Here is an 8,852-nt window from a genome sequence, read left to right as displayed (position 1 = left end):
ATGGAGGTAACTGCTCACACTATGGGGGTAGCCATTTCACAATACATACGTGTATCAAATCAACGCATTGTGCACCTTAGACTTACACAATGTCATATGTCATTTGTATCTCAATATAGTTGGAAAAAAAATAAAAATAAAAGAAACTTGAAGACATCAGTCTGCTTACACTTCAGTACGCCTATCATTAACTAGAATTCAGTATTTGTTTATGGCTCTTTTTCTTTTGTTTTTTTCCTTCTAAGGTGAAATTTACATACAATGAAATAAAATCTTAATTGTGTATTCACAGAGACAGAGGCATATAGCTTTATGGAGGAGTAACCCACCCCTATCAGGGTTCAGAACATCACCATCACTGGAGAAGCCTGCCTCATGCCCCTTCTCAGTCAATCCCACCCATCTTCCCAGGGTCTCAGCCACTATTCCTAGGTTTTCCCCACCCAAAGTGGTGGCCTCGTTTTGGACCATCAGCTATAGGCCAGCCTATCTGTAATATGGAGGGGCTTTGAGGGTAAGCATGGTGAGGGTAGGAATCTTTTTGTTCACTAGAGTATCCCAAACCTTCCCGGGGTCTCAGCTTGGGATGTAGTAGAATCTCAATAAACATTAGTTGAATTTATATATATATATATTTTTATGTCCAACTTACAGGATAATTTCTGCAGATGTGGTTAAAATGGGAAGAATTTACCCAAAACACTGAATGAATGTACTGTGATGTCCAATACAGTGATGGTTATCCCCTGTGGTTGTCGAGCCCATGAAATATGGTTAGTCCTGGGCCTCCTGGGTGGCTCGGTGGGCTAAAGGGCTGCCTTCGGCTCAGGTCATGATCCCAGGGTCCTGGGATTGAGTCCCATACTGGGCTCCCTGCTCAGCGGGGAGGCTGCTTCTCCCTCTGCCTGCTACTCCCCTTTATATGCGCTTTCTCTCTCTCTCTCTCTCTGACACATAAATAAATAAAATCTTAAAGAAAAAAAGTTAATAAAAAATATGGACTGTCCCATTTGAGATGTACCTTAAGCATAAAATAAACACTAGGTTCCAAAGAGTTGGTATTAAAAAAAAGTGTATATGCTTTAATACAATATTAATATTATATAATAACCTGTATTTATTAATGACTTGTACATAACTCCCACGTTGAAAGGCAATATTTTGGTTTTACTGGGTTTGATAAAAATACATTTTATTTTATTTTTTTTTTTTAGAGAGAGAGAATGCATGTGAGGGGACAGGGAGGCCAGAGGGAGAGGAAGAGAGAGAATCCCAAGCTGACCATGGAGATGACCCGGGGCTCAATCCCACGACCCTGAGATTATGACCTGAGCTGAGATCAAGAGCCCGGTGCTGAACCAACCGAGCTACTGAGCCACCCCAATAAAAACACACTAATAAAACTCATTTCATATGTTTCCTTTTACCTTTCTTTCTTTCTTTTTTTTTTTGGAGAGCGATGGGAGGAGGGGTAGAGGGAGAGAGAAAGAATCTTAGGCAGGCTCCACGCCCAGCTGGACCCACTGCGGGACTCCATGTCATAAACCTGAGATCGGGGCTTGAGCTGAAATCAAGAGTCTGATGCTTAATGGACTGAGCCACTCAGGCACCCCTCTTTTTGCTTTTTTTTTTTAAAACCAACGAATCTTTTTTTTTTTAAGCTTCAAGTAATTTTTTTCTTTTTTTTTTAAGTTTTATTTATTTGACACAGAGAGAGATCACAAGTAGGCAGAGAGGCAGACAGAGAGAGAGAGAGAGAGAGGGAAGCAGGCTCCCTGCTGAGCAGAGAGCCCGATGTGGGGCTCGATCCCAGGACCCTGAGATTATGACCAGAGCCGAAGGCAGAGACTTAACCCACTGAGCCACCCAGGAGCCCCATATTTTTTTTTTTCAAGATTTTATTCGCTAATTTGACAGAGAGAGAGCACAAGCATGGGGAGGGGCAGTGGGAGAGGGAGAAGCAAGCTCCCCACTGGGCAAAGAGCCTGATGTGGGTTCCATCCCAGGACCCTGAGATCGTGACCTGAGCCAAAGGCAGATGCTTTAGTGACTGAGCCACCCAGGCGCCCCGACTTTATTTTTTTTAATTTTGTTTTTGGGTGTGTGTGTTTTTTTTTGTTTAACATGACTATTAGAAAAGAATAAAATTCAACATGTGACTCACATTATATTTCTATCAGACGGCCAGATGCTAAGAAGTTCGCTGTGATTCATGTATGTAAGTATGACCATGAGGGGCTCTCATTTTCCCCATTATCTGCTTCTGGAAGGATCGAATGAGGGTTTCAGCTCTTTTGAAAATAAAAATTGAGACACATGTTGCAAAATCATGAACAAAGGAAATTAAAATCAGTTGTCAGGTGGTAGGACTAACCAGTGTTGTCCTCAAAAGATCTGGGAGTGTTCACCCTCTATCCTGGGAACATATTTCTGCGGACTTTGAAACTGCCCACTTTTTAAAAAACAAACTGAAGAACAAAGAATGAAATGTTCTGAGGTTGCTTTTATTACAAGGATTCTGCGAGCTCCGCCCGGACACCCCAGGCGTTGGGTCATCCCACAGCACCCACACACCGGAGCACTGTAAGGGCACTGGGTGCCCATGGGAGCCCTGGTCCCCCAGCCAGTCAATATGACTGATTCTGCCTTCGAGGGCTGGCCTGGCTGCCCCCAAGTGGTCCCTCCAGGTCCCCGACTCCTTACACGGGCAAGGAGTAGGTCTCAACGCCCCTCAGTCTCATGCGTCCAGGAATCTGTGCCCTGCAGCCCTACAGCTCTGTCCTCAGAGGACATCGCCTGCAGTTCCCCCACTCGGAAAAGGGGGCATCTCCACTCGTGAGCTGCTTCTCTGTCCACGAGGCTCCAGATGGCCCCGTCTTGAGCCCCTGGCGAGGCAGGGAGTGGCCACATGCCAGGCCAGAGTCAGAGTCACTATCCTCTATAGCCTGAGACCAGGCCCCAGGGAGGAGGCTAGGAGGCTGCTTCAGTCTCTGTGGGCTGAATCAGCATCGTGGTGGCCTGTAGTGGGTAGTAACGGCCCCGCCAGGTCTTCCAGAAGATACCCTTCTTACGCTGCTGCCGCTGGTGTGGGATGGAACGGAAGTACTGGCCGTTGAGGTTGGAATGGCCACAGGTGCCAAACCACCAGCCACCTGTTGGGGTCCAAGAAAACAGAACGTGGTCAGGCTGGGGTCCTTGTGCCTCCGCTGGGGCTGGGATGGAGAGGAGGCTAGGTGGCAGACTTTACAAACTTTATTATTTTTTTTAAAGATTTTATTTATTTATTTGAGGGAGCATGAGTGAGAGAGAGCATGAGAGAGGAGAAGGTCAGAGGGAGAAGCAGACTCCCCAAGGAGCTGGGAGCCTGAGGCGGGACTCGATCCTGGAAGTCCGGGACCATGACCTGAGCCGAAGGCAGTTGCTCAACCAACTGAGCTACCCAGGCGCCCCAGACTTTACAAACTTTAGAGGGGAAGACGTTTCTAGTGATTGTCACACTGTGTCCAGAGGAACCCCAGGTTGTGACAAAGGGCCCCCCCACTTCCCAGTAACTACAGCTTTCATGCCTATGACTGTGGCACATTCCTTCTCTGTACCTGGCACATGGCAAATGTTTATTTTATTTTTAAAGGATTTTATTTATTTGACAGAGAGAGAGAGAGAGAGAGTGAGCACATGTAGGGGGAGCAGCAGGCAGAGGAAGAGAGAGAAGCAGGTGCCCTGCTGAGCAGAGGGAGCCCAGTGCGGGGCTCGATCCCAGGACCCTGGGATCATGACCTGAGCCGAAGGCAGATACTTAACCGACTGAGCCACCCAGGCACCCTAATGGCATATGTTTATTAAAGACTTTCTATGATCATTGTCCGGCTCATCAATTTATATATTAGACTGACCCACATGAAATTACTGGTTTTCCGTCATTTTTTGACCCACCAAAAAGCGGCCTCACAGATTTTACTTTACAGGGCCTAGGCTCTGCCTCTGATTTCATTAGAACAAAACAGGGTTTATCTTGGTGGTTTTGTCACATGCCAGCCACTATCCCACAAATGTCATCTCGAAATAAGCCTATGGGGTGAGCACTGGCTACACCCATTTTAAAGACGGCAAACTGGGTGGCTCAGTGGGTTAAAGCCTCTGCCTTCGGCTCAGGTCATGATCCCAGGGTCCTGGGGTCAAGCCCAGCATCGGGCTCTCTGCTCAGCGGGGAGTCTGCTTCCCTTCCTCTCTCTCTGCCTACTTGTGATCTCTGTCAAATAATAAAAAAAATCTTAAAAAAAAAAAAAAAGATGGCAAACTGAAGGCGGGAGAGGCTAACTCAGCTGCCCAAAGGCACGCAGCACGTAAGGAGAAAAAGAGGCAGAGGATTGGTGGAATTTGGCCTTGAAGGCAGGACAGGGACGCAGAAAGCCGGGCAGGGGAGGTCTTGCCCTTGAACAAAGCAGGACGGGGAGGGGCAGAGCTGCTCACCAGAGAGGCTCTTGGCACAGTTCTTGTCCCCACGGAGGTCGTGGTCCTGATCCCAAGTGGAGAAGGGCAGGGAGAGGCCACTGGGCGCCACAGTGGTGGCCCCCAATTCACTGGCCACGGGAGCTGTAAGCTGCAGGCTGTAGGCGGTGTCCTCACCGCCCAGGTGGACGGGGAACTGCAGCGACTCGGCGTTGCCCTCCCAGTCATGCAGCTGCACGGCCAGGCGGCTGCCTCGGTCCCCCAGGATGCGGTGCACCTTCTCCAAGCCCAGCCAGAACTCACCTACCAGGGAGAGGCCGATCAGCGAGACAGACCCGTCTCCATGCCCCCTCCTGTCCCCAGTGTCTCTGGCCCCACCGGAAATACCCACCTTGGGGGTCTCCAAAGCCAGCCTTGTAGGCTTCCCAGGGCTGGTTAAAGTCCACAGAGCCATCCTGGCGTCTCTGAATTACAGTCCAGCCTCCATCTGCCCAGAAAGGTGCGATGTCGTCAGGAGGACCCTGCTGGCGGGGGATTCTGACTCCCCACCTGCCTCTCAAACCCCGAACTGCCTCCAAATCCGGAAAGGGCAATGTTGCTTTCATACAGCCCAGAAGGACTGGAGGAAGACGGTCAAAGGTGGGCTGGCCACTGGGCAAGGGGCTCAGCCTAGAGCATTGATTGTCCCAAGGACCCAGTGGGGAGGGAGGGGGCAGCAGAAATCTAGAGAGCTCTCGGGGCCCACGAAACCTGGCTCAACAAGGGGGAGTGGTGGGGAGACACAGCTGATAGAGAGATGACCCCAGGGGGCCCGTGAATCCTACCCGAGGTCATCTTGCAGTTCACCAGGAAGGGCGGGGACTCCTGGGGCTGGATCTGGAACAGTCCACTCTGCCTCTCTCCCTCGTCAAACAGCTCTTGGCAGTCCCTGGGCAGCCCTGAACGGCAGGCAGAGAGAGGAGCAGGGAGAGTGAGGCAGGAGGGTCCTCAGGAAACAGGCATGTGAGGGGCTGGGCGGTGGGTGATGGGAACATGAGGGGGCAGTCCCAGGTTCACAACAGCGCCCTCCTGGATGGTCCGAGTCAGCCTCCCTCCTCCCACACCGCCCTCTGACCTCCAGCCACACAGCCTTCCCCGCCCCATGCGCCCTCCTGCCACAGGGACCTTGCACATGCCAGTCATGCTGCCCAGGGCCCTCTTCCCTCAGGCCTTTCCTGCCTCATTCTAAAGATCCCAGCTTCTAGAAGGGAGGCCTTTCCTGACTCCCAGACCAGGCCAGCCTCCCAAAAGGAGCACTGATGAATTCCCACTCCCGACACCACTAGGGTCATCTGGTGGTCTCTCCGCCACTGAATGAGGATGACATGGGACCGGGGACAGAGTGGCTCTTTGCCCACAGTCTGGCACCAGTGCCCAGGCTGATCCTAGCCCACAGCAGGTGTTTAATAGAGACTGGAGGAATGAGTGAGTGAGAAGCTGGGTCGGAATGGGGAAGGGCCAAGCAGAAGTAGCCCTGCTTTGTCAGGTGAGGGCCTGCATGGGGTTTGCAGGGGTGGGTTTCCAGGAGGGTTTCCCCTGGGTTTCCAGGATGGGAAGGATTGATGAAGGGAAGAGCAAAAGGAGGGGAAGAGGGAGGGGGGGCTCCGGAGGTCCAAAAGCTGGGGAAGTCCCACCCCCAGTCCAGCCAGGAAAGTAGGGGAAAGGTCGCCAGAGGGAGGGGGAAGTCCACACTGGAGGAGGGGGGGCCGATGGGGGGGTGGGGGCGGGGCCAGCGTGACTGGAGACGTTTTCCGGCCCCTGGAGCAGCTCCCCTTTCCCCTACTTTCTTCTCTTCCAATCTGGACGGCACCCGGCCAAACCACCAATGTGGCTTCCATTAACACCAGCTGTTTGTCTCTCCAGCTCTGAACCTTGCCCTACTTGGCAGGGCTGAGCCCCGAGTCTGGGAGTCCCCAAACCCAGGCACCCCACAGCTTACATCCCCCAGCCCAGACCTACGCCTGCTGGCTAGCTCCAAGCCCCTCATCCCAGGGGGGACGGTACACTGGACCCTTACTGGCCTGGGACGGAGGAAGAGTTGGGGAGGGAGCTGGTGGGTAGGGGAGGAGGAGCTCTCAAGATGAGAGGGCTGACAGCCAGCGCCGAGCCCCCGGGTGTGAAGGGGGGAATCCGACCTCTCACTCAGTCGGCTGCACACAGCTCTCCATGCCAGGTTGCGGTGATGGGACAGGGGGACTATGGGGAAGCCAGTGGCATCTGGACCCCTGAATTTAGGGTGGGGACAGAGAAACCAGGAGCTGGGATCCTGAGCCAGACACACAGAGACACGCTGCGGGAGGAGATCTGGGGCAATCTGGGATACGCAATAGAGGACCCAGAACTTGTGACAGTTGCAAAGGCTCATTCTCAGAAGGAATGGGGGAGAAGGAAAGGGGGTGATCAGGGACTTTGGGACCAAGAGAGAGGTGACGGATCGGATGTGTGGGTCAGGAACTCTGGATTTGTAAGAGATTCAAGAGTGAGTGGTGTGTCTGGGCGGGGACATGGAGGTTCCCTGTCTACGCCCCCTCCTGGATCTGCACTCCGAGAGACCATAGGGCACCCAAGTTCAGAACCCCCATCCCGGGCAGCCATCTCTTTTCACCCAATCAGAACTCCAGGATCCCTAGCTAGCACCCTCTTGTCCACCACTGTGCCCCTCAGAGGAGGTCCTAGCCTTCGGGAAGGTGTCCTTTCACTGCAACACCCCCTTCCCCACGCCCCTGCAGCTCTTGTTTCCTCCTGGACCCTCTTCCCCAACCCCTGCTCCAGCTAGTGGCCAGTGAGGCTTTGGGGAGAGCCACTGGCAGGAAGAAGGGTGGGGTGGCCTGGCTGGTCAGGGGTAGGGATGAGGTGGGATGTACCCCCATCAGCCCTTTACCTGAGAGACAAGTGAGCCCCCAGGAACCCAGAGCTGGGGCCTCTCTTCTTCCCAGTAAGGTGGACCACACTAGGAGGGGGGACAGGAATGGCGAGTGTGTAGGGGGGTAGTGGGGGGGATTGCCAGAGGACAGCAAAGGACTGGACACTCACTGCGCAGGCGGCTGATATTGTGAGCAGGGCCCCCGAGCTGCACCATCTTGGGGAGCCTCTTCTTCCTGGGAGGCTTGGCCATCCCGTGGTCCAGGTGCGTGGGGGCCAGGAGACCCACCTGGGCAGGACAGGAGGAGAATATCAGGTCTGGCTGGCTCCCCGGGCTCTAAGCTGCTTAACCGGCCTCTCAGTCCACACCCACAGGTCGAGCTTCGACCTCCTGCCCCACCCCGGGCAAGCATCGGCACCTGGCTTTGCAGATTCTGTATTTTCAGGTGCTGCTTCTCCAGGTGCCGCTGCTGCTGGGCTACCTTGTGGACGAGTTGCTCAATCCTGCTGTTCTGACTCTTGAGCTGAGTCTGGGAGAGCGGGAAAACAGTGGTGAGGACCCGGCCCTCGGCGGCAAGCCTCCCCGTTCATCCACTGGTCCTTCCTTCCAACGCTCCCTCCCAGGGAAGCCCGGATGCATCCCCCGCCCAGTCCCCACTGGTCCCACCGTTTAAGACCCGCGGGGGAGAAGCAGAAGCAGGAGCACCAGTACCTGCAGGCTGCGGAGAGTGTCGGGGACAGCTTCGCCACTGGGGCCGGGACCCTCGGGCGCGCGCGGGGGCGCGGCGGAGCCCCCGGAGTCCTTGCAGGCTGCCCCGCAGGCGCTCAGGCGCCGCTCCAGCGCGCCCAGCTGCCCCCGGGTGCGCTCCACGTGCTCGCGCAGCCCGTGGCCGAGCTGCAGGAGCCCGTGCGCCAGCACGTTCACCTCGTCCCAGGACGCGAAGCGCCGCGGCTCGGGAGGGGGCGCGGGGCGGCCCTGCGCGCTCAGCAGCCCGGCGGTGGCCGCACACAGCACGAGGGCGGCCGAAGCCGTCGGAGCGCGGCGCATCCTTCCGGGGGTGTCCTGGACTCGGAGGCGCCGGGGCTCGGGAGTCGACGGCTGGAGACGCGGCGGCCCTGGCGGAGACCCCCTCACGTGAGAAGCCTCAACGGAACCTCGGGTCACAGCCTCGAGCCCTTCGGGCTTGGTTTGTCCCCGCGACTCCCGCTTTTATAAGGCCGGTGCGAGAGGGACGGGGGAGCCTCGGAGGCGGGGAGCGGGGAGTGCCGGGGGCGGGGCGTGCGGCGGGGGTGGGGTTCTGTGCTCCCGGGGCCGGCTAGGTCTGCGAGTGGAGGGGCGCCCTGGGGGTGCAAAGCTCTAGCTCCTCCCCTCCGGGCCTTGTGGTGTCTTCTCCGCGGACCACGCGAGACGTGACTCTCCGCTGCCCCCCTTCCAAGCGCTGGATCTCAGGCCCTCCACGCCGCACCTGCTGCGCTCAGCGGGGACCCTCGGGGCTGGGGGG

At 55.5% G+C, this 8,852-nt stretch overlaps 1 protein-coding gene across 1 annotated transcript; it reads right to left on the bottom strand.

The window, feature by feature from the left end:
- Nucleotides 1-2,484: 2,484 nt before the first annotated feature.
- On the bottom strand, nt 2,485-8,530 carry ANGPTL4 (angiopoietin like 4). Its single transcript, XM_080813137.1, has 7 exons — nt 8,063-8,530; nt 7,770-7,880; nt 7,522-7,639; nt 5,274-5,387; nt 4,841-4,936; nt 4,471-4,752; nt 2,485-3,152 (listed from the first exon to the last, which is right to left on the bottom strand). Exons 1-7 carry the CDS (start codon nt 8,396-8,398, stop codon nt 2,971-2,973), a joined length of 1,239 nt encoding a protein of 412 aa, XP_080669263.1. The 5' UTR covers nt 8,399-8,530; the 3' UTR covers nt 2,485-2,970.
- Between the last annotated feature and the right edge of the window lie 322 nt (nt 8,531-8,852).

This window comes from Martes martes, assembly GCF_963455335.1.
Source record: "Martes martes genome assembly, chromosome: 1".
Taxonomy (NCBI): Eukaryota; Metazoa; Chordata; class Mammalia; order Carnivora; family Mustelidae; genus Martes; species Martes martes.
This window is presented reverse-complemented; position numbering and strand designations above follow the sequence as displayed.

What these genes read in the sequence shown, in the direction of transcription:
- ANGPTL4 (XM_080813137.1), bottom strand. Translation starts at nt 8,398, where the DNA reads ATGCGCCGCGCTCCGACGGCTTCGGCCGCCCTCGTGCTGTGTGCGGCC. An exon ending in ACACTCTCCGCAGCCTGCAG is followed by an intron (nt 7,881 to 8,062) that starts GTACTGGTGCTC and finishes CCGCTCTCCCAG; the next exon opens with ACTCAGCTCAAGAGTCAGAA. An exon ending in TACAGAATCTGCAAAGCCAG is followed by an intron (nt 7,640 to 7,769) that starts GTGCCGATGCTT and finishes TGTCCTGCCCAG; the next exon opens with GTGGGTCTCCTGGCCCCCAC.